This window comes from Trachinotus anak, unplaced genomic scaffold (genome assembly GCF_046630095.1).
Source record: "Trachinotus anak isolate AG129_WGS33_773 ecotype Australia unplaced genomic scaffold, CSIRO_AGI_Tana_v1 ptg000032l, whole genome shotgun sequence".
Classification (NCBI taxonomy): domain Eukaryota; kingdom Metazoa; phylum Chordata; class Actinopteri; order Carangiformes; family Carangidae; genus Trachinotus; species Trachinotus anak.
The window spans coordinates 6,966,378-6,991,983 of NW_027273883.1; the positions used below are offsets into that span (position 1 = coordinate 6,966,378).

Here is a 25,606-nt window from a genome sequence, read left to right on the forward strand (position 1 = left end):
CTGAAAAAATATCTTAATTGTAAAACTTGAGACTGGAAGAAGCACAACTGGAAGAAAAATTGTAACTCAAAACAGCGACAATGGTGCTTCACACAAATCCATCAAGACTGCATGAATGATGGAAAACATTTTACGAAACATTTTTTTCTATTATTGTCATTATGATTTATGTTGGAAAAAAAGAGGACAAAACTAAAGCAACTGTTTTTACAAATAAACATTTAATAGTGCATTTATAACAGTGTATGCCTTCACTTATTTGCATATCAAATCCATATAAATTTCCAGATAATAAATTAATTCAACAAAATTGAATGTACAATCTGTCTTTACTGAAAACAAAGATACAGGAAGTGGACATATTAATGGCAGCACCTGAAGACACAACAGTCCAACACAAAAACTCAACACCTCTCTGCCAGTCTAACAAAGGTATGCTTATCGCTGGACTGTTACACTGGATCTCATTATACTGAATAGGTGTTGCCATTATTGTGTCCACTCCCTGTTGAAGTAGTGTGGTACTGTACACCAGTCCTGTAATGCTGGACTGTGGCCAGCAGAGGGAGGTCAGGCTCAAACAGTGAAACTTCCCAGTAACAGACGCCCAGTGTGCAGATTGGTGCGTAAAGCTGCTTGCGGTTGGCAGCTGGTTCAGTGGTGAACCTCTGCCACCACTCAAGCATCACTCATCCAGTAAAAGCTTCCTCCGCTGCGTTACAGCAAATCTGTCCAAGCACATCAGCCCCGACTCTGGTGCACTTTATCCACAGATTCATGAGTCCGGGCACAGAGCTGTGTGCATGACGTGGATCTCAGCCGAACCAGCCCCTCAGACGTGTGGAGGAGAGGGTGGGTGACTCAGTGCTCAGTAGCTTCACTCAAGGATTTTACAGTCACATATGCAAGAGGTCAATAACGGCTGTGCTCGTCTGTTGCCGTGACGATGACATCCATCCAAATCCGCATGGATACTGCATTGGAAGCCACGAGGAAGAATAGACGGTCGTACGTCTTCACGCAGAACGTCAGACTGGGCCGCGGAGACTGAAGAGAAGGGACACACAGTGATAATGTCATAAGTCATGAAGAAGACGCAGCACAACATGACTTGGGGTTTTTTTCCCATAGTGGTGATTGATTTGTTCAACATTTGTCAGGGATCTGCTACAATTGCTCATTTGAAGGTTTTCAGCTCGGCTCTCACGCTTCCGTCTTTACTTTCCTAAGAAGCAGAAAAACAGGCTTTTGTTGCCTCTTGAGAATTCTTTGTGTTTCTCAGTTTTGTAAGCACAACTGATTGTACTTGTGATGACTGATGTTCCATACGACTTAGACTGACATTAAAATGAAGAACATGAAATTATGTGCACAATCTGATTTACTTGAGCAGTTATAAATACATTGAAGAGAAATAACAGGGTTTTCCATGGTGTAATCTGAACCTATAGTGTCATGTGACACTTTGTTTTAAGATCTGAGACCTGCCAGCAGCAAATAAAGCTGTACTCATCAGGACTGGTGTTACCTGAGACCCCCCTCTTTGATATCTAATAATTAAAGGTTATTTGTGTTTTTAATCCTGTGTAAATCTGCCAGGTGTATAATCTATCTAACTGACCCATCTGGAGACGGAGCAAACTCAAAGCAGTAAAACAAACTTTATCTCATGTAAATACATAAGACGTGGGGAGTGAATTCTCAAATCACATGAGATCCCAGGGTGGTTATTCAGAGCTGAGATTAATTAGAGCTCTAACCTAAGGAGATACAGGATATTCATTAACAAGGTTAAAGCAGCAGCGCTCTCAGATTCTCCTGAGTTCGAACAATATCTTTAACAAGACGTTGAATGATTTCAGTTCTAAAAACACATTGTGCAAAAAGGCACCTTTGGATTGTTTGTTTCCCCCGCGGATTCAAAGTCCAGAGATATGGCACAGAGTCAGTCAGATGAAACACTCCACTTTGAATTTTTTTTTTTTTTTTTTTTTTTTTTTTAAATCAGTTTGTGTACTGTCTGAGAACTCACAGATGTGGCTGTTCGTAGATGGTCGTAGTAAACTTCCTCTATGGCCTGGAAGTAGATGACACCCTTAAGCTTCCTCTCATCACAGTCTGCAGCAAAGGGAGAGGCAAGTTAGAAAAAAATATGGTAAGGACACAGTCATTAGGACTCATAAAAGTCACAGAAGTTATTACAACTCTGCAACTTTTTTTAATGAATTTAAAATAGATTCACTATTACTTTAAGTCATATTTCTCTCACAACTGTATGCACTGTATATAAATATAATTTTTAACAACTATTTCAAGTTACTTTGTCTTGATATAAACCATTTTGCATGATTCAACAGACAGTAGAGCAACACAGATGGGGAATGGAAGCTGAGAAAACGTTGTTTGTTATTGATGCAATATTATCTTAAAACATGCCTGACAGGTTTTCACTCATGCAAACATGTGGTCATTATGTGCACACACCATCCCCCCAGCCAGTATAACCTGTATAGTAGGCTAGTCTTCTGTGGTCCATGTCAAACAGGAACCATCTCTTCTTCCAAGTCTTAACCCTCCCCCCTCGTTTAGTCAAGAAGCCTGCGCAGCGTCGAGGTGTCAGCCGCAGGTCTGTGCAGCCAGTCACCCCGTGACCCAAAGACTCCACGTGGGCCCGGAGGTCAAAGTTCGGAGAGAGGAAGAGGGGCAGGCTGCGCTGCTGCAGAGACAAATGGAGTTTAAATGTGGTTGAAAAGAGTCAAAAAGTACCTGTTTGAGCTTTTCTTGTACACGTAGTTGAATGAGTGTCTGCCTTAGCTTCTCCTGGCTCCCTACACTGTGCAAAAACCTGACTGATTTAAGTTCATATTTCAGATATCGCCCACAAACAATGACAACATTGATAAGTGTAAAAGATTCAAACACAGGAAAAACAGAAACATGCTATAAAAATGAGCACTCCATCTATTTTACATATCAAAGTGAATTTAACATGTTGTATAATATCAATTGTAAATATCTGGTGGCTTCATCATAATCTCTCTGCACATCTCTTGTTTAACTGAAAGCCTGCATTAAAAAACAGGAAAAAGTTTAATAAGATGTGGGCGTTTACTTTGCAAGTCTAACTAGGTAGTTTGCATTATGGGAAATGTAGGATGCAGCATTTGGAGCATTTTGACCTGCATTAGAGACTAAAAGTTGGGAGCGCTCAGTCTCTGTTGCATCTCTTTTAAAGATTGGTTTTTAATCCTGCACCTCCTGCAGCTGCTTTTAAATAACCAGATGTGTGTTCATGTACAACCTCATTGCTCACAGTAAGAAGCTGACTGAGAAAATATCTCTTCTAAGGACCTTTAACACTGCCTTGTGGTGTTCATTTCATACACACCTCTGGGGAGTTTGGGGGAGAACTGGCCTTTGGTTGCTCCTTTGGTTCTGGTTCTGGCCTTTCTGGAGTTTCTGGCTCCAGTGGTTCTGTTCTGGGAGAGTTCAGCTCTCTCTGTCTTCTCTCCTCCAACAGCAACCGCTGTCGCTCTTCCTGCACGCACATATGAATCATAGAAAACTATTAGCCATCTTTCAAAATATGCAATAACCCCTTTTAGATTAACACATTAAAAAAAGACAATGATGATGCTGCACAAACTTGTGAACTTGGGAATCCCCCCCTTTCCAGAATCAAAACTCCACATCAATTAAAATCATATGACTTCACATTTTTCAGTCTCTGCATTTCCCAATGCTGCATCCACACATAACAAACATGCACATATCTGCTGGCAGTTTTCTTGGACCATCGTGTGCGATCTGAGTGGGTGTCAGTGATCAGACAGCCATGTCTAATGCAGTGTGTTGCGGGTGATTAGAGGTGCCAGCTAGTGTTTCCCACGGCAGGTGACTCACCCTCTCTCTCAGCAGCCTCTCTCTCTCTGCCTTGGCTTCCCTCAGCTTCCTCTCGATCTCCACAAGATCCAACAGGCACGGGCTGGGAAAGGAACAGTTACATTGATTCATTACTGATGGGAACAGAATCACTGCACTGGTCACACACAATCATGCTTTTTTGTTAAAGTCAAGTTAAAGCTGGTACCGCAATGAAACACACAAAAATATGTGGGAAGCAGAAAAATATCAAAACAAACATTAATTTGAGAGTTATAAAGACATCAATCACAACTTCCATTATTTTGGTCTGTATGAGCAAATTTACTTGAAGGATAAATGTGGTTGGTCTAGTTTTGTAGTTTTGGACACCATCAGCACCCTTACCAAGTTATTTGGAAACATGTCGACCACCAACGAGGCAAGAAGCATGAACAGGCAAACAATTATACTGGTGTTTTGGAAAGTAAATCAGCAGTGAAAAGTAAAATCAGTGTCCAAACTGTTTGTTGACCTGCTGTGCTTGTGTGCACACAGTTACTGACATTTCAGACACTCACTTTTGGTTTTACCTCCAAACCTAGTGTTTTAGATGCTCAGGTTTAACTGGTGCCTTGTTTACTACCTGATCATCTAATTGCTCATGGTTGGGCCTCTTTCAGACTTTGTTGTAGCAATGTCGGGTGTTTGTTTCTTTCATAAGTGCAATATTATTATACTAACCAATAATAATGATGGCCAAAACTACCAAAATAAGACCTAAGTTGTAACACAATTAATCTTTAATATAAAGCACATCTTTCATAAAGTGGAAAACACTTCACATACTCAAATTTTCTTAATTCTTCAAGACAAGGCATAAACTGCATCAATGACATCCCTGCCCCTGCTGTTTCATGTAATCGCAAAGAGTTACCACTGACTTCTTCAAAGAAATTTAATCCTCGTGTTCATCAAACGAGCGATGAAGTAACTGACCTGGCAGCGCGAGAGCTCGTCGCACTGTTGCACGGAGTGAGGAGCCCACCACCGTTGCTGGTCCCAGGTCTGTGCCCAACGCTGTGTCCATTGCTGAGTCTATGGGAGGGAAGTGGGGAAGTGAAAGCCTCTGGCGTCTGGCTGTCTGGAAGCGCCCTCACCAACCCTGAGAGAGGAAGGAGAAGATAGAGAAAGACATGAGTCGGTCAGCGCAAATGGTTTTATATAAAGTGTGGTGTGGGTTGAGAGAAGTCATGCAAGTGTATCAAGGTGATAAATCACATTGGATCAAGAATATTCAGTTACAGCATTCAGGGACAGATTACTGTAAGTGAGGGGAAGGTGGAGGACAAACCTGGCAAGACTTGACATGACCCTGCAGATCAGGCCACTCTGATATTTGGTGACAGAGGTGTGTGTGTGTGTGTGTGTGTGTGTGTGTGTGTGTGTGTGTGTGTGTGTGTGTGTGTGTAAAACAGATCCCACTGAAGAGACTCTGGGCTTAAGTATAGGGGCGCTTCTCTGGCTTGTCCGGTCTGTGCAGGTAAATCCTGCTCTCCTCAAACGTAATAACAACCTGGTGACTCTGACTGACTGACACACCTTTGATTTGACTAAAAGGGAGGGAACTGAACAAACACTCGGACAAAATGAGGGCATGAGTGCACGGAGAGAGTGTTTATTGTTCTGCATCACGGTGCTCTCAGCTTAAGCAATCAGGAGCACAATAGAAATGAGAAAAAGGGAATAGCTCACCCTGTGCTGATATCGGCCTGTCATTGAGTTTGTTGTTGTTGCGATGCGAGCCCCGTCTTCTGGGCAAACTGGCAGATTCTTTGTATGGTTCCTACAAAATAAGAGAACAGATTGTGCATGTGACATTTCAACTTCATCATAAAATCTTGTAAACTATGACAAGATTATCTGGTACTATTTTAATAATAACGTTAATATAGCCTTCTGTGATATTAAACTTTGAGTTTTGGACTACAGGACAGACAAAAGAAAACATCTGTCCACAATGAAAATAATTTTAAATTGCAGCCCTCTTGTTTCCATGGTGACAGGTGGCATACCTGAGGGGGCTTGTGAACGGTCAGAGGGGAAAGTGACATCATGCAGGGGGCAGAGCTGGTGATGTTCGACCAATCAGTGAGCAGCTTCTTTTCCTTGTGAACCTGTGGGAGCAGGTTAAATTTCATTTGACATTCAGTAACACGTCTTCGATGAAAACCGGCTAAAACATTAACAGCTTATATGAACCGCAGCAGCAGGGCAAGACCATAAACACAGTGACTGACGAATGCTGCTGTGTTAGACATACCACATCTGGCTGAGAATGAAAACTCCACTTCCAAGAGGGATCGTAATGAGTTAAAAAATTATCATTGCCTCACTATCTTTCCCTCCCTCCCTGCTTGACTCACAAACACATGAGCAATTCAGTCGCCACATGCAGTCTAGTGTTTAACCCTTATCTGTCTCTATCACCACTCTACACTAGCACTTGCCCACAGGGAATCTATGAAAAATGGAGACTTAAAAGCTTTTTGTAACTGTTTTCTCCAAGATTTAGTACATATCTAAGAGTAAAATCAGTTACAAATGCTTCCAGTGTCTCTTGTTGGTACAATGAGATAGAATCAGATTGATTTTTTCCAAAACTATCTACTGTGTATGTCATTTTCTCTCCAACACAATGAGCTCTCACCATTAAAACCACATCCTGCACAAAGTCATATTGTAGTCACACACACACACACTTGGTCGTGTTGTGTGACATATTCTTGTCCCTCTCTCCTCCTCTGAACTGCCACTCCCTTCTGCCCGACCCCCAGCTGTCTCTATTCCCTCATTTAGAAGAGCAGATGAACTAAACATGGAGGCAGTTTTGTGACAAACACAATTTTAACGCGCGTCAGCCATGCAGATCAATTTGAGTGCAGATTCTGTAGCTTACCGCTTGCTGCAAGGATGTGAAACTTCTCCCAGCTCGCCTTCTCTCCCTCTCACACATTCGCACGCACTCACATGTACACACACATTCACAAACGCAGCACCCTCCCTCTCACTGCTCACTCCTCCCTCTAATCCCTTCCTCCCCCTCCCTCGCTCTCTCGCTCACTCTCTCCGTGTCTGATTTGCTTTTTCTTCATCCACATCTTGTCTCCTCCTCATTTTGACTGGTGCGGTCATAAGTCTGATCAAAGGCAAACCACTGGCTGTGTGATAAAGTCACAGCAATGTTTAATTAGTGACTGAGTAAATCACATACTTTGGAACAGCAAGTATTCATAATAAACACTGATAACACATGGCGTGGGCTGTCTTCTAGATTTTAGCCTAAAAACAGTTGTGGCATGTTTTTGAAAACTGAGCTGAAGACCAGTGAAAAAGGAAAGAGCTAAAAGACAGTGTCATGTAGTTTGATCAGATTTTTCACCACTTTTTATGAAGCACTGTGGGAAAATTTAACTCAGGACCATTGTGAACACAAGATTATTCATCTCAAGAGACTCACCTTATAAACAATGTGTTATATAGGGTATAATACTACAACAGCTTTGAATTCAATATTATTGTACTAGTTTGAGTAAGTTAGCTTGTTAGCACACCTGATAGGTCCCCCATTTAGTTAGCCTGTTTAACCCTTGGCCACTTGACAGCAGCTGCAATCTAGCTGCAAACAACACTGACATAATAATCACCTCATACAGTTGATATGGCGAACAGTTGGATTTTAAGACATCCTACAGACATGGAGCAACATTTGCATTATCTGGATCCTTGTTTTCAGCTGCCCAATATTCACTCTCTTCTTGCTCTGTTTTGTGGCTCTTTAGCTGATGAATACTCCAGTACGTTCATCAGCTAGTTGCTGTCTTTACATGACTGATGTTTGGTGCTGAACAGACAAAGCACCTACTTTGTTTTGTTTTTTTTCAGGAGTTCATAAACCTGCACTCCTCAGAAAAGATTTCTAACCTTCCAAAAATCACTCCTTTGTTTACTCATTCACCACTTTATATATTATGAAAACTAATTAGATTTCTCACAACTGGGGACAATATACAGCATAAAGTTTACACTAAATAGGAAGTGATTTGGGACATTGGTTTTCTAAATACAAAGATCAGGCATGTGTTAAAATTACTTTTATTGAAGTTACTCACTTAAGTAGGTCAGTACTGCTGACTCTCCTCTAGAAAAAGATCCGTTTTATAGGTTTTTTGTAAAAAAAAGTCACTAAAGGGGTCTGAAGATGAAAACTGTTGTAGATCAGCTGTAAACAACCCCTGATGATCTCATAGAAAATGTTCACATCACATCATTTTAATGGGAAAAGTCCAACACTTGGCCGACCGATGGTGTTACATCATCAGTCACTCAACTCTAGCATTGGACCATGTCCCAAAATGTATACGGTAGCTAAGGTGAAATGACACCATATAGTTTCTTCCATTGAAAGCAGTATGTAGTGAATATATTTTATACTTATACTTCTGATACTCACAATATTTCCATTCCAACATTTTATATAACTAATGTTCCCTTGGTAAGAACTGGGGTTTGATTTCTTACATAACCATCATTTTCATTAACATGTGCTGGTTCACTTCTTTGTGCAAAATTCAAAAGCTGTTTCAGTGATGTATCAAATGTCAATGACAAACTACGTAGCAATAGTCCCTCTTACCGTTTGTGTTGTGTGGATGAGTTCTCTCTTCTCTTTCTTCAAGGCGCTCAGCTCTCTCTCCTTCTCCCACTCCATCTCCTTCAGCTCTCTCTCTAACTGCTGGACCCGCTCCTGAAAATCCACAACATAATTCCCATCAGCGTGGACGGCCATATGGTTTCTCCTCCTCAAACGAAAGGCCCTGTGCTGTAGCGGATTCATCTGGCTGGCCTGAGTTTACTTAATCTTTTCATTATGCTGAGTTGTAACATGAGGTAAATATCCCTGATGTGACAGCCTGTGTGTGTTGTGTGAGGAAATGCAGGGCCCTGAGCTCAGTCGATCTCTTCAGCCGAGACACAATGCAAATCGAACATCCACTTTGCAAGTCAACGAGAGGCACGAGAGAAGATGCATGACAGCAGGGCTGAGAGTGTAAATCAAAGAAATAATGGACTGATATTAAATCAGCACCTTCGGGCAGCAGATGTGACACAGTGAGCATCAGACAGACAGACAGACAGACAGACAGAGGGTTTAGAGATGAGCTGTCATCTGCAGCGAGGCCACACTGCAGCTGAGTCAACTACCATCCCTCTCACACAATCCCCCTCTTCATCTCTGCACTCCTCCTCTTACAGACTCCAGCTAATCGCCCAACAATTCAATGTTATTTTCATCATCTATAATGGAAAAGCAGCCGTTTGGAACTTCCTGTCAGAATGTAAACATAAGTTTTTACGGAATTTCTCTCACTTGATATTATATTTTTTTTTAAAAAACTTCAGAAATAAGTTAGATACATGTGTTTTGACAGATGTTTTACTGGCCTTTGGGAATCATAGCATCAGAGAATGACCATTTTAATCTGAAGAGTTTTACAGTCTGTTACAGTCTGTTCTGGTGAATCTAACCGAGGCTGCTCTATTCAGCAGTGAACTGCAGAATCACAAGCATCTGATTCATGCATGTGTTCAACCAGCATCTGCTTCCCAGTCGAGTATGAACGTAAAGTGAGTGTACTTCACGACTAATTCCTTTTTTTTTTTTTTTTTTTTTTTTGCATGATGGGACTCAAATAATCCTAATCATCATTTTAGCCACGACTCTGTAGACTTTCTCCAAAACTTTCCCCCTCCCCCGTCTCTCGTCTCTCCTCCTCAGCTTTGCCTCTGTCTCAGTCTCCAGTTTGTCTCTCATGGTGGCCTCTGATGTAATTATGCTCACTGCACAGAGTCATGAGCCAGCGTCGGGGTGATGCTGGTGAGTGTGAGGTTAAGAGTTCACGTTCATGTCACCAATTGACAGTGGGATTGGGAGGCAGGGCAAGTCTTAAACTGCAGTGACAACCGTGGGCTGTGACGGGAGAGGAAAGGGTGTGTCTGTGTGTGTGTGCTATAACACCCACTCTCACCAGCCATTTAATGTGGCATTAAAGTGATAGTTCAGGTTATTTGACTTGTGGCTGTGTGAAGCACTTATCTATAATCAGTATGGTACCTGCAGTAGATTGGGATCAGCTCGCTGCCAGTTTAGAGGAGCAGGCGTTAGCACAGGCACAGAAGGTGAGTGATGTGCTGCTGTGTATGGGGCCAGCAGAAAAAAGCTGCTTAAAAACACGCCCACAAAAAAAGCTAATATCAGTTTAAGTGTACGATATATTTTGAATATTTTACCACTTTATCTTGCAGTCAAAGAGCCCTTTTCTTTGGAACTACAGTTTGTGAACCATTGTACTACCACAAGCACAACTACAGCGTGCACTGTATCACTCCGCTGATCAGCTGTTTGAGTCAGACAGAGCTAAGTGTAGGTGCTTGTGCGTTGGAATAAGTTCCTTCCAAAGTAAAGGGCTGTTTGACAAGATAGAGCAGTGAAAATATTCAAAATATATCGTACACCTAAATTTATATTAGCTTTTTTTTGTGGCCATGTTTTAAAAGTGGGTAAAACACGTTTTTTTGCTGTCCCCGTTCACAGCAGCACATCACTCAGCTTCTGTGCCTGTGCTCCTGCTGCTTCTCTAAACTGGGACATCAAATAACCAAAAATATCAATGTAAATCCTTAAAGGCCAGTAAGTTCGTAAAGACAATTTTTACTGTGCTACAGCACTAAAATAATACCTGAGCAACATTTATAGCTTCAGGAATATATGCCAACAACTCTGATTATTATAAGAGGAGCAGAGATTTGTGGCTGTAAAGTTCACTTTCTGCTCTGCTCTCTCCTTATTTTAACTCTCATGACTACATGACTTTTTGTGTCAGTTACTGGTCACAAATAAAAGGGATGCCAGGAGGAAAGGCTGTCGTGTTGGATTTCTTTCGATTGCAGGGCGTTCCTGTTACTTTCTCCACCTGCTCCAACTCTGACGTCACGTATCTGTATTGAGGGGAAGTGTGTGTGAAGGTTAATGTCACGTCAGCCAGCGAGGGTAAATAATGACATGAGGCTCATGATATGGTGATAAGCTGCAAACCGTACAACACGTCAGAGAGCGGCTGTGAAATTCTCTGAAACAGATTGGTCACCTGTGCTGTGCTGACCACATGCTGCTGACATGAGATCTCCTTCTCCATTTCCCCTTCATTCTCTCCGTCCTTCTCGTTGTCCGCCCCGCTCTCCTCCTCTTCCTCCTCAATGCCGCTCTCTTGCTCCAGAACACGAAACTCCCAGTCCTCAAAGGCCCGAACCGCTGCCTCCATCGCCTCTTTCTCCTGCAATAAAGAGAGAAAAAAAAGCCTCGTCTAACAGCCTTTGATTTTATTTCAATGGTTTAGTTTGAAAATGCTGGAAATCCATATCAGATTCACAGAATTTCAGGTTACATATGATGTTTACAGTTGGCTAACATAGTCAGCCTCTGGTGTTTTTCTATGCTCCATTGTTATAGTGTAGCAGTGCAAAGATTAGTCAATTCATTGATTAGTTGATTGACAGGAATTTATTATGCGACCATTTTCAAAACTAGGCAAAAATGTCAGACATGACCTAGTTTAAGCTTCTCCAACATGACAACATGTGTTTGCAAACTGAAAATATTGTTGAGGTTTTGGACCAGTGACTCTGGGAAATTGTGATAGCCATTTTCTTTTTTCAAATCTGACATTTTATCTCTTTGTCGAACCTGTTTCTAAAAGCTCTTTCAAAATAAACCTGACATGTTACAACATAAAGTAACAACCTGCTGCTGTTGCTGCTGGACTTCAACAAACCTGTCATTAAAACACTGCTTTTCAAACAGCGTGCCCTCCCATCTTGTTCTGTCTAATTTACAAAAGACAATACACGTCCTATGTGCTCTGTGTGTGTGTGTGTGTGTGTGTGTGTGTGTGCATGTGTGTGTGTGTGTGTGTGTGTGTGTGTGTATGTGTGTGTGTGTGTGTATATATTTCCGAAACACTGACAGATCAGGTTGAACAGGTACTGAACAAGCCCACATTGTGCAGCTAAAAAAAAAAAACATCATGTATTGGAGTCAACACTTATGTCAACATGTCGACACTCCAGCAGGTCTTATGTTTCACTTGGACAGCTGCCACCACTGTGATCATCATTACATTTGTAGTATTGTCTTCATTAAACAAGTTCAGCAAGATCAGATACTCCACATGACTTTGAGACTAAAGAGCATTGATCCATAAATTGTCGATTGTTGTCTGAAATTACAAAAATCGAAACATTTTTTTGGGCCATGAGAGAAATCCTCACCACTAGAGTACCACTTTAACATGTTTCTAAATATGATTTACAACCTAAACCCTCTCAAAGTAGGAAGTAGACACTGGTGATTTTTGTGCTGGTTATGACTGATAACTAATCTAATAGATTTTGTATTTAGATTACATCACCTTGCTAGTTTGATTTCCACGATTCCTGGGAAGCTGATGTGTCAGGCTACAGCTGTGCTGATCAGTTGTGCTGGCAGTCTGTTTGTGAGTTTCCAGAGTTGCACAGGCAATGATGATGAATCCTTTCCTGATAGTTTTGTGGATCTTTCGAGAAAGCTGAACTTTTCGGATCACATGGCCAATAGCTATACTGGTCCAACAAATAATGGCCATGCTTCATACAGATGTCTTTTGAAGATTTATTTTCTCTCTTTAGTTTCTCTTTTATGTTTTGAGCATTAAAAGTTCAAAACATACACGTCTCTGTCATTTTAAAGCTCTGAAGTGTCCTTTGATAAACAGGCCCAGAGATGTTAAGCTCGTGTCCCTCAATAAACAGGCACCACCACGTTAGCACGAAGAAATGTGATAAAATCAAACTAAATTACTGTTAAGGCATTGAGGCACAGTAACAGCATTATCTGCTATTGTGAACAAATAAAAGACAATCATTGTGTGCCTCTTGAACCATGTGCAGAATGACTTCATAACATTATGTAGCCGTATATCTTTCCTCTGACCCATTACACTGACCCACAATGCCACGGTCATACCCGTAACTAAACTCTGGTCATGTGACATAAAGGGCACTGAATTTTTGTGTTTGTGTTTTACGCAAACCTTTTATCAATGTTACCATTTTAATAACCTATTTATTGCATTTTAATCTTTTTTTTTTGATTGTGTGAACTCAAATTATCATAAGATCTATGACACACAGCCACTCACCTGCTGCAGCTGCAGGGTTAGCTGTTCTCTCTGGCTCTCAGGCTGACTGGGGATCAGTTTCTCCTTCTCCTCACACCTCCTCCTCAGCTCCTCCACCCTGCGCCTCTCCTCCTCCAGACTCTCTCGCTCCTGCGGTAGCAAACGTGGCGACAAAAGACAAAAGAGTGAAGCAAGAGTACAGTTGTCACGTAATTTTCCAAAGCAAAACAAAAACGATTTCAAAAGAGAGGGAAAAAAAACAACTAGTTTGTTTCACAACCATATTTACAGGGTTTGTTGAGGATAACCAGAGACATTTATCTTCAGCCGGCAAAGTCCTGGAGCCTGTGACATCCAACAATCATTTCACGGGAACTGACTTATCATTAAAAGGATCTTGTGTTGATGTTACCAAGCCCACACGTTTCTGTGGAATCCTACTTTTTCTGTTGTGATTGTGATCTCTACACTAAGCCATTAAAATGTTAAATCAACACATATTAGTCTTGTCTCCAAGAAAGACATAAATCACAGAGACATGACACAAAAAAAATAATCACAAGTGCATTACCTCTATTGCTATAAGAGATAAACAACCAAATTTAACAGATAGTTAGTTACAGAAGACTATATGAGTATATCTTACCTTCTGTCTTTCAGTGTGTCTGTGTTTCTCTTTTTGTCTGGCCTCGTGCTGCAGAGCCTGCAGCTTCTGTGTGTGTCTGTGCAGCTGGTTCCTCTCCGTCTGCAGCTCACCCTGGAGCAGGGCGATCTCCAGCTGCAGCTGCAAGGACAGGAGACGCGACTGAGCTGATTCATATTGACCAGAGCTTGAGCAAGTCGGAGATATGCATTCCTTTACCGTGACTGCAGTGGTGTTTGGAAATGGCGTGGAGATTTTAAAATGCAGACTTCAGCAGAGACGCAATTGGAATCACTTCAGTGTTTTCCGTGAATGGTCTGTTGTGGTTGTTAATCTGTTGCAGCAGTCATAGTGCATTAAAAAAAAAACTGTAATAAAACTTGCCATCTGCTGCTGTACAACAGATGGCAACATTTCTTCCTCTTCATTCTGATTATTTTCATTATCAATTCCTCTGATCGTCAATGAAATGTCAAAAAATTGTGAAAAAAAGATCTTTAAACAGCTCATATTATCTGAACAACAGTCCCAAACCCCATATAACTATTATTTATGCAAAAAAGTTAAAGATATTTGCAAACTAAATTTCCTCTCAATTAACTCGATTTTCCATTTATTGTCTTGATCAATCACTTAACTGTTTCAGCTGTATTCCTTCAGTGGTCTGCTGCACATTTTTGTGCCAAATTCAGACGACTTGTTGTTTTTGTGCCCAGCTGTGATTGGACAACAGTCGTCCAACACAGTGGCTGTCAAACTTTTTCACATCAAGCAAGTGTACAAGTGTTTGAAACCCATGACCAAAATAGTCATACATTCTGTCACTGTGTTACTTACAGATGGAAATATATGCAAAAATAATTATTCCCTTTTTTGCTGGGGCCTGCCAGGAACCCTCTCAAGGACCCCTGGGGGTCACCGGACCCCACTTTAGAAACCACTGGTCTAACATGCTCACCTCAATCTTTAGTTCCTCCTTTTGTTGGTCAATCTCTGCGATTCGCTGTTGGAGCATTGAGGGCGATGAAATGACCCTCAATGAGCCCACCTCCACCTTTCTAATGCAGGACTGTAAAAAACGTTTAAAAAAAAAAAAAAAAAAAAACAGAGTCACCACACACAAGCTTCAAAGCAGTAAAGAGTTTAGTCTAGAAATGTGCTGTGAGTCATTGGTTTAGATGGATGTAAGAAGATGCTTCTTTCTTCGTACATGCAAGAGCTACAGAAGCTGGTTTCCTGTGCCAACAACACATGGTCTGGGGCATGAAAGGAGTCTGGGAAGTTACTCCATCGCCATCATCAACAGCCTCGCCTCACTCACTTACCTTCTCGCTCTCCGTGCTGCTGCTCTCTGTGTCCGACTCCGCCCCTGAGGAGGCGGGACTGTGACCTCGAGCCACTCTGGGGATCCACGGCGGCCGTAGCCCCTGCTGCCACTGGCTCCTGGAGCCCTCCATGTTATGTAGGGGCATTTCTAAAAGGCCAAGACAGAGGAGGCAGTTAATGAGAGGTGCAGAGGTAGAGGGGGGGCTGACTGACTTTAGTGAATATTGTGGTAATCTAATCTGTTGCACGGTTGAAGGCGTATAAGGGATCAGGTGACAGGTCACAGAGGGGATATAACAGCTGAGTAAAACTGCATATGCACTTTAAAACACAGAAGCCCCCCCTCCCAGTTCATGATGGAGAAAACACCTCACAGTAAAGAGGAAGCACCAGTGAAAGAGGAGCGAATACAGGATGTGGCCGGTGGTTTGTGGTTGCTAGTTCAGGCTCTTTCTCTTAGCGAAGGACTCTTGGTGTGTGAGGACACACCTAGAGTCTTTTCTGTTGGGGGCTTTTGATGCACATACACACAGCAGCACAGAGACAGTAAATGAAAGGAGCTAGAACAATTGGTGAAATATTGCCCACAAAAATGTTGCAGAACATCAAGACAGACTTTGAAGTACTTTTATGCTGTACTTTCTGTGCTGCGCGTCACATTCACGTGCATTTACCCGAGCAAATATCATTATATAGTGTTTACACTACATCTACATCAAAGTGTTTCCCAGCATTTGGGGATACGTCAGCCTAAAGGCCTATATTATCCCGGTCTCTTTATTCTATTTCACCCTTTCACCCTCATCTGTGTGGTCTCTCTTTATACAACAACATGCATGCTAGCAGAAACACGCATGTGTCCACAGACCAAAACCAATTTGTGGGAAAATACTTCTGATTCCTATTGTCCAACCGTTTTCCCACCATCTTCCCTTGCCCCCTGTGCCCTGCCTCTCTCCTTCTATCCATACCTTATTAGGCTGCAGGGAATGCAGGCAGAGTGGAAGCACAGAGATAAATATACAGCAGAGATATGAGTGAGGGCCTCCAAATATCGACTGGCACACTGACATCGAGAGAGAGAGACAAGGGAGAGGGGGAGTGAGAGGGAGGCATGGACAGAGAGAGGGAGCAGAGAATGACAGGAAGTGGAGAGTAAAATGTCAGTGGGTCACAATGTCTTGTGCAGCTTCAGAGGTGTCCATGGACATAGAACAAACTAATGATCACAGAGGCAACATAGTTTTCATATAATCGTATTTTTATGAGTGTAATTATACACTGCGTTAGATGATTGTTAGTGAAATGCCTCCCTTCAAAGGGACATACTGGTCTGTAAACAAGGATAAACAAGTAACTATTTTATTTTATCTGACCCCAGTGAGGCTGTGATAAAGGTTATTTCTGCTGCGTGACTGATGAAACAAAGTAACAACAGAGAAAAACTGTTAAGAAAGGAGCAAAACTGAAATTGCACTTACATGCCTATGTCCTATGTCTCAGGCAATTTTCTATAGTCTATACAGTTATGATGCTAACACACAGGGTCCCATCACAGGAAAGCTATTAAAAGTAATATTAATTATCTAAGGAAATATATATATTTTTAAAGGAAAAAGCGGCAACATGAAAAATACAGATGTGTGCCTGATGCAGAATTAAAGGACATGGATACTTCACTTTTGAAATGTATACATCATGCCAGTGCCTGATCTTACCAAAGATGGTATTAAAACCCTCTCACAGAAACATACCAAGCATATTTAAAAAAGGAGAAGTTTGTTTTCAACACATTAAAAATGCAGCTTTTATTTTCCCCACACACTCAAAAGACCCTGACCACAGGAGTTCGTAGTAAAAGAGCACAGCCCAGAAAATGCATGCAGGATTAGAAAGTGAAGAAAATAAATGCGTCCCTCTGTGTAAAAATAATGATTTTACTAGACACATACCAGCCAATCAGGAACAAGGATTTTCCATTAAGCATGGTGTAAAGGTCATGGAAAATACTTCATGGGCTAGTGTCTGTTAAAAATCATATTTGCCTTTTTTAATAAAATAAAAAGGGCCAATTTAATGCTCACAGCACAATGACTTAGTAATATAAATGATTCTACAGTACATTGTGCTCTCCACATAGCAGGACAATTTTCAGTGAAACTGTAGAACAAAATATTAAATGTTAAATGACAAAAACTGCATAAAAACAACTGAGTGTTATAAAAGACTGAAATAAAATTGTATGTCACAAAGTTTACAGACTATCAGTCATGTGTTCATGTGTAAAAAGGCTGAAGTGGCAGAAAGCAGGAGAGTTAAGAGGTCACATGTGTGGTGAAGAAACAATGCATCTCTGCTGCAGCGTCTGAGGAGAACACATGACAACACATTACTGCATCGATCGTTTGTCCTGCTCCTAATATTTTGCACTGCGGTGCTTTCTGACCCACTGCTGCCCAGAATAAAACTGTCAGCTTCCAGGGAAAACAAGACAGAGGAAGGCTAGATTCACAGAGTAACATTATCATCCAAACAAACATCAGTGCCAGCATCTGCCATCTGACCTGCAGACCCAAGTCCACTCAGATACACTATCAATGCGAGAGAGAGAGAGAGAGAGAGACAGACTTTCAGGAGTAAAGTCCATGCTTTCATGTTATCACAGCGGTTTGTCAAATGTTACAAACAATGGCCTAAACAAACACAATGTGCTAACAAACCAAAAGAGAGTGAGACAGTAAGAAGAGCACCAACTGCAGATGAAAGAAAAACATCAGCAGATGCAGAAAAAGAAAAAGAGGGCAAAGTTCGGCCACATCAAAGAACAAAAAACTGTTTTGTTGATTATAGGGAGGAGAGCGCCTCTGGAGAATAAGATAGCAGACGTCGAATGAACAGAGACACAGTTCAGCATCGAGTCTGCATGTGTTTGTGCACGAGTTTGTGTGCGTTATGTAATGACTATCCATACCCTCGACACTCGGACTGATCCTGGAAGACTTCGGGACTTCTGTGCACCAGTCTGCAATGCTAATTATCAACCACAGATTAGCAATAACCAGCAACAGCTGACTCGCCATAACACAAACACATGCACGCAGGCAGGCCACTGTGAGAGAGCTATGCATGTTCGACAACACAACAGAACGTTGCTGGTGTCATATTATCTCACATCAGCAAAGTCATATCACTCCTCCTTTCACTGTGAGGCTCCGCTGAAGTTTCAGCCACCTCCATTCATTTCACTCGGGTCTTTAATCTCAACCAATCCAGATAGAAGTCAGTCAATGAAGTGTTCGTCCCCTGCTGCATGAAGTGACTAAATCCAGTAAAAACAAACAGGACTATCACTTTCTTTATGCACAATCTGGTTTTAACTGTTCGTTAGAAGTCCCACTGTCTTCAGAGACAGCCTGCCAGCTCAGTGGTCACACAGACCACAGATTTTATCCAAGCATTTCATTAGCTGCCATGTTGTTTACTACTTGAAAAGCTGAGATGACAAAATAAGACTTTTTAATGCTCATCTTTAACTCTGAAAGCACACAGAGTAACAAGCAACTAGGTCATTTACAAGATAATAATCAAACCGCTCTCATTTTAACAAAAAAGTGTTTGGAGTAATGACGATATTGCAGCGTATCAAATGACACATCAAGGAAACCAGTTGGCATGTCACAAGAGCGTCATCAAGTGAAAAAATGTCTTCGCAAGCTAAAAATCTTTTGTTTTAAAGAATCTTGAAAACTGAGCATTTATTTTTTCTGGTTGACAACTATATTCTGTAGTAAATTGGTTGCTTCTACTGAGAATGGTTATATTTCCAAAATGTTGGCCTTTTTAGTTTGTTTTCAACCTAAAATTGTTATTACTTATTTATTTAAAATTTGAGAGGGTTTTGTCATTACAGCTGAAACCCGCAGAGGATCGTCAGATCAATTACAAGTGGGGTCATGGGATTTTTACAAATAACATTCTCGAAACATTGCAAAAGCATCTTCCAGTCCAGTGAATCTTCTACTCAACTGCAGAGGAGTACAGCAGACTAAAAATACCCGATCTGCATGACGCGATGAGGAGACTATGACGTTCCTCAAAGTAATAATGAAACAAACATAAAAGTCAAATATTCATTGTGTTTCTATTTTGGTTTTCACTGTTTTAGCTTTGAGTGGTAGGCCCAGGTCATCTTGTTGCTCCCTCTTCTTCTGCAGTGGTTTAAAGGCACCAGCTTGTTTATCTCAATGAACCAACTCTTAATATTCACATGTTATTGGATGGTAATGCACATTAATATGCACTTTCTTCTGATGTTTTTCTTCTTAAAACAGGAAACATTTGCATTACATTTGGATGGAAATAGTACAATACCTTTCTACATAAAAATGCTATGTTTAGTGCAGGCTTTCTTGTCTAAAATTATTCTGTACTCCATCAATTTAGCTCTGCACTCTTATAACATTCTTGGAAAGACGATTGACAGTTAAAAAAAGAAAAAAAAAAAGATCAAAATCGATGCAGCAAAACCAGCGATATCATCTTCCTCGTCAAAACCCTACGTTACCCACAATACAACTTAACCACCAGTCAGTGCTGTTATGCTAGTAGCAGCTAATGTAACTTCTAGCTGATAGCTGGTGACACCTTCAGGGTTAACTTTAGAATGCTTCCTGCAGAGCCACCGAAGACATGATACAACAGTTTTCACTGAATGAATAGTCCTCCTCATGGACCAGTGAACAGTGGAGTGCCCCTTTAATACATGTCCCCCTATATTGCTGACTTTTGCAACATGTTAGTATGTCTCTGACCCACTGGTGCTAAAACCTGGGCCTAAGCATATTTAAAGTTTGACTGATCTGTTCCTGAAACAGCATACAGCGTAATGCAACTCCCAAATAGCAGCAATAGCCCTCTAAAATGACCTTGTCCCTGTCAGGACCCCCTTGTTGGCGAGTGGCTAAAAGGAAAAGTGGGGCTAAGCATTGTGTACACAAAACCATAAAGTCAACACTGACAACAGCTACATACCGGACAAAGGAGCTCTGACAGTGGCATGCTCTGTGTGGGTGTGAATGCTGATTGCTGCCTGTCACTATGCGTTCAGTGCAAGGGCACTATAGGGGAAACATGTCACACATGGAGCGCGTGAGCAAAACTGCCCAGTAAAAGGGGGGTAGGGGGGGGCAATGCAGAATTAATCCATAGAGGCTGGGCTCAGAGGTCAAGCCACTCTCAGCTCACTCAAATCAATAACTACAGTAACATTTAATGACATGTTAATGGAGTTTTTTTGTTTTTTTTTTTAGAATTTCACTTCTTTTAACTGGATGAATAGAAAGCAAACTGACCCAGCTTTGACACGGTCTAATCTCTGGGTTACTGTGTACTACCAGCGTAAACAGGCAATGTGTGTTAGCTCTGCGGGCTGATGCAGAATCTGCAATTGGCAGGGAAAAAAAAAAAAAAAAAAAAAAAAAAAAAATATATATATATATATATATATATATATATATATATATATATATATATATATATATATATATATATACACACATATACACAATTAATTCCTGCACACTGGTTATCAATTGTTCTCACTTTATTTACAACATTTCATCAACAAGCAGCAACACACCTGTCTATGAGACTATAAAGCTCAAACATTTTCAGAGGATTACTAAGTTGTGAAATCTGTCGTGCTCTCAAGAACACACATTCACCGTGACCTTGAACTGCATTGTACTGTACTATACTGCTGCATTGCCATAAACACGGTGTCATGACACTGACCAGAGAGTTATCGCCAATCCAGATGACAAAATGCTTCTTTGGTTACTGAAAGTGGTTGCCTCTCATCTGCAGAAGGCACGAGACCAAAACTGGCTATTAAGCCTCATAAAATAGTAGGGTAAGTCACATATATTTTTTTTTTTATTGGCCACAATTATAGGCTGTGGCTTCAGTCAAACAGACCAAATCTCCAGGCTTTTAAACTTTCTGTTCAGTAGCAGGCCTGACATCATCACATCTGTATCTTATGCACACAATGTTTCCAGAGAGCATAAGTAATTTTCCTATTTTTATTGTCAAAGCGGAGACACAGTGGTCCCTCTTTTTGCCACTTTCTCGCTCCGTCTGGACCAGCTACACTTTGGCTCCCATCAAAGAAAAAAAACACCAGTATTGCCCTCATTTTAGAAAAACTAGATCATATGAAAGGGGAAATGATGGCTGCTATGGTTTAGTAAGGTTACAGCAAAGCTATTGCTGTATCATAAATGTTTATGTGCATAATTTTACTTCCTTAAAACAAATAAGAACTGACACATTATGGCCCCATCCTGGCATCTGGCCAAAGCGTATGCAGTCATTTGACAGATGAAATACTGTGGACTACCCTGCAGCGACCTCTGGACCTGCTGCATGTGGCTCCTGCTGGCTCGGCGCCAAGGAGGAGGAAGCTGTCGTCACAGTCCACGTTTGTGAGCAGGAAGAGCAGGTGAGAGGAGGGAGTTTTGGCTGTTACACAGCTGCCACTCTGTTATTGTGAGCAAAAGTGACAAATCCTGCCTGACACCTGGGTGACAACGCCTACAACAAAACTAATCATGCAGCTAGGTATGCTCAGTGTCACCTGCGAGAAAATAGCAACAGCACAGGCCTATACATTCTGAATCAAGCTTTAAACTAACTCTAGTAAACTAATGACCAGTAAAATAACAAATGGCCCAAAAACACTTGAGTACTGTAAACTTAAGGCCAGTGTTCTTGGACATTGCATTTCTGGGCTCTTGCTGTTTCATGTTTCGTGGTGTATTTTCCCGCATTCCTGTGGAAAATTGGCTGTTGAGCTGATGTTGGTTAAAAATGGTTTGCAGAGACTACAATGGTAGCTTTATAAGTAGAAGATTTTTCAGCAATCACCATCATCAGTTGTACATGTCAAGTTCTGGTGTCAGTCCCACAGAATCAACTCTCAGACTCCTTTCCAGATCTAGAGGCTTAAGGATTTGGAGAAATCCAGTTTGGAGAAAGATAATGCACTGGTTTCTGCACCACAAGTAACAAGGCCTGTGGCTAAATTTTATAACTGGTGCAGATATGATGCGTCCATCTTTTACAAATACTGAAAACACAGGCAGCTGTACAAGAGCTTTGCCTGAATAAAATCTAAAATGGTCACATTCACGATTCAAATCAGGAACTATCTGATCAGTGAATGAGTAAACACGGGAGCTGATGCTTGACAGTTTTTTTTGTACTTTGGGCTCTGGAAAACATTCAGTCAATACCTGAAAGTATTGAGGTTTAATAAAAATGTAAAGCTTCTCTGAAAGAAACGTGAAAATGTAGGAACGTTGCTGCATAAAAAAGTCAGTGTTTTGTCACAAAATAACTCCTGCAATGTGGAGCTGAAAGGATAAGTCAAGATTCGTCGATTAGCCCGTCAATAGAAAATCAAATGGCAACAAATTTAGTAACTTATATATTTTTTAATATCTACAGCAAATGATGATGATAAAAACACCAAAAAAGTGACTGATATTGAAAATGTGACTATTCTGTGACAATTTATGGACTCGATGGATAATCAAAAGTATAACAGATTAATCAATAATGATGCTTTGATTTCAACGTCCTGCTTTTGTGCATACTGGTGCACTCACACAACGAGGGTTAACTGATACCAACTCTTGTTAACGTTAGTAAGACCTGTGCTTGTCTTGCCATGACAAGTCCAAACGACTGGTGTGTGCAGCCCACGTGAAATGAGCCGAACATCACAAACAGAAAAGTGTAAGAAAGGTTGACTTTCTTATCTTTTAAGCCACATATTCATCCACCTCTCGGCTTTAAGCAGGGCTACACATTGGAAAATCTCATTGATGTTAAGTAGCAAGCGCACAAATGAAGGTATGATGTGAGAAAATCTCTCAGGGCGCTGACGAGAGATTCCTTAGCCCTGAGTAAACCTCTGGGAATTGTGATGCAAGAGGGAGTGATCCATTAATGACAGACTAGGATGCAGGGCTCAGACACAGATTTGTCCAGTGCTGAACAAAACAAGATATGTGTGTGTGTGTGTGTGTGTGTGTGAGAGAGAGAGAGAGAGAGAGAGAGAGGGAGAGGGAGAGAGAGAGAAAGAATAACTAAAGGCAGAACTCCCCAGACAGCAAACCCTCCCTGCCCAAGGCGATCTCTCCTCACAGTCCTCCCTCGACCTGCTCTCCCACCCACTCTGTTTACCCTGTATGTGCTGATGGAGGGATAAAAGGCGAGATATCCCAGGGTCACTGTAAACAAAAGGGGAATTTATGTAAACTGAGGTTACCGTCATGGGACACGGTTTGACTGGGAAACGGCAATTTAGCTGAGAGAAAGTTTCTGCGATTGTTCTCACAGATAAGAGATGAAGAATCTTAATTATGTCTTTAAGCCAAAGGGATGAAACATCATGATGTATGAGCCAGTGGACCTGAACTAAATTTACAATCACAGCCGAAGAGCTCAGTTAGTTTCAAGCAAGAGGACAGTTGTGCTTTTCAATTTCAGGAAACTGTGTTGATTTCTCTTTTGTCATGAGTGCAGAAGCTTCAAAAAGTAGATGTGATGTAGTCCACACAACAGAGGGACTCTAAACTGCCCCATGCCAGGAAGTTCATTAATGTCAAAGCTTTTCATGTGAGCATTTCCCCCCTGCGGGACTTTTTTTTTCTTCTGATATCTACGACAGGAACTTCATGAGCATTGTGTAAGCTGTTCTGAGAGTAGGACAGCGAATTAAAGCAAACAACACGTCTTACCTGGAAAAAATGCGCTTCAACCTCAGCGACAGGAGCAGGAGGTCCTCCGCTCGGGAACATGAAGGGGCCACGCCGGGCGAAAGGAAAGGCAGAGAGACGGGGAGCCAACTTTTTCTTTTCCTTTTTTTTAAAGCGCTTTCATTTTCAGACACAAGTCAGTCACTTGGACTTCAGCGGCAGTTTTCTGTGACAGCCTCGTTATCTCCTCTCTGCCGGTGGTTTTATCTTCACCTGGTCTGATTCAATCCCTCCCAGGAGACAGACAAAAAAAAAAAAAAAAAAAAAAAAAGCGCTGCGTGTCGGCGTCAACAGGTGAGACTGAACTGAAAGCATGTGGAGGAAGGCGGCGGAGGAGGCGGCACCGTGGTTTGTGTTGTAGGCTCTAAGTGAAGAGCTCATATCCTTTTTTTTTTTTTTTTTTGTACCCACTCCGACACAAACTTCACTGTTACAGTCAGAGACCCGCTCAGGTCCCGCACCCGGATGAGGTTTCTATTCTGGGAGCTGACAGGGCTCTCTCACTGTGGAGTCGCCCAGGCGGACTGCCAGCGAACTGAACTGCTCAAATACTTTTAATGACAAGCTCCCACGGGATTTGTGTTAATATTATAGTGATACAGTAGGAGGCTGAGCTGAAAGGTCAAAACGCAGTGGGGGAGGGGGCAGTTTTAATATTTTCACTTTGTGTTTTTTTTTTTTTTTATAAAACAAATCATTTGGTCCTAGTGGTGAAGTGACCACACGAAGACATCGATTTCTTTCAGCAGATTAATATGTGCTGCAGCAAACTGTGAAAGGCTGTGTCATGCTCTGACTTCAGTTTTTTTCACACTGACTATTTTTCCCCTTTTGCACTGCACTGATGAGTAAAAATAGCCTCCATGCAGAGGCTGTGGCTGAGAGGCCTCCTGATCACTTCAGCCTCTTAACCTGTGGCTGTCAGCAACTTCAGTACTCCATCCATGGGAATATACAGTAAAATCATTGTTTTCATCAAGTGCATACTATGTTACAATGCACCAGTAAGCACAGTCCTATGTAACATGGCATAGGGTCAGCTGTAACACCTCAAATATGAAACCCTACTATGTCACCTTACCTGTTGTGAATCACTGCATAAGGTGTCTTTGGATGTCTGACCATCTCTCAGAAAGTGTTTGGGTAAATTAACACTTAAAAACAACTTTTTTTTTAATTCGACATATAAATGAGTCAGTATACACAGCTGTCTGCCACACTGCCCCTTTTTTTTTGAGGCTACAACTGCAGGGCACACATTTTCATCAAGAACTTACAGTGGCTTTAACTTGGCAGATACAAACAATGAACCAATAAGAATGAAAGATGTAATTTGTCCCGCCATAACAGCTGCAACAATTAAAGCAAAGAGGAGTGTCGGAGAGATGTCAGTCAAATGTAGTCTCTACATGACCAAACCTGAGGATGCAGAAAGACCGGATTTCACTTCCTATTCACTCTTATGTAAAATAGAACAAGACGTATTTACGTTCCGGTTGGGAACTGACATGCAGAGAGGTCAATCAGATTGAACTTTGACACATGAAACTGCAAGGCTCCTCAATGTCCAGCTGGTTTGAGAGAGGGGTGACTGACTGCTCATTCAGGAAATATTGTTTGTTTATTTATTATCCTTCTTTATAGAGTTGCACAGTGAAATAATACAAGCAAATGAG

At 41.4% G+C, this 25,606-nt stretch overlaps 1 protein-coding gene across 2 annotated transcripts; it reads right to left on the reverse strand.

Annotated features, from left to right (window-relative positions):
• Nucleotides 1-202: 202 nt before the first annotated feature.
• phldb3 (pleckstrin homology-like domain, family B, member 3) lies at nt 203-24,222 on the reverse strand. 2 transcript variants are annotated; one of them, XM_071469946.1, is made up of 15 exons: nt 23,913-24,222; nt 15,105-15,253; nt 14,738-14,848; nt 13,783-13,920; nt 13,158-13,286; nt 11,070-11,255; nt 8,558-8,668; nt 5,937-6,038; nt 5,617-5,707; nt 4,861-5,026; nt 3,904-3,985; nt 3,389-3,538; nt 2,485-2,716; nt 2,033-2,118; nt 203-1,047 (listed from the first exon to the last, which is right to left on the reverse strand). In XM_071469946.1, the coding sequence occupies exons 2-15, from the start codon at nt 15,249-15,251 to the stop codon at nt 913-915; spliced, it is 1,866 nt and encodes a 621-aa protein (XP_071326047.1). In that variant the 5' UTR covers nt 15,252-15,253; nt 23,913-24,222; the 3' UTR covers nt 203-912. The 2 variants fall into 2 exon arrangements, with proteins under 2 accessions (XP_071326047.1, XP_071326048.1); XM_071469947.1 differs by having other exon boundaries at nt 2,506-2,716; nt 23,913-24,210.
• Nucleotides 24,223-25,606: the final 1,384 nt, after the last annotated feature.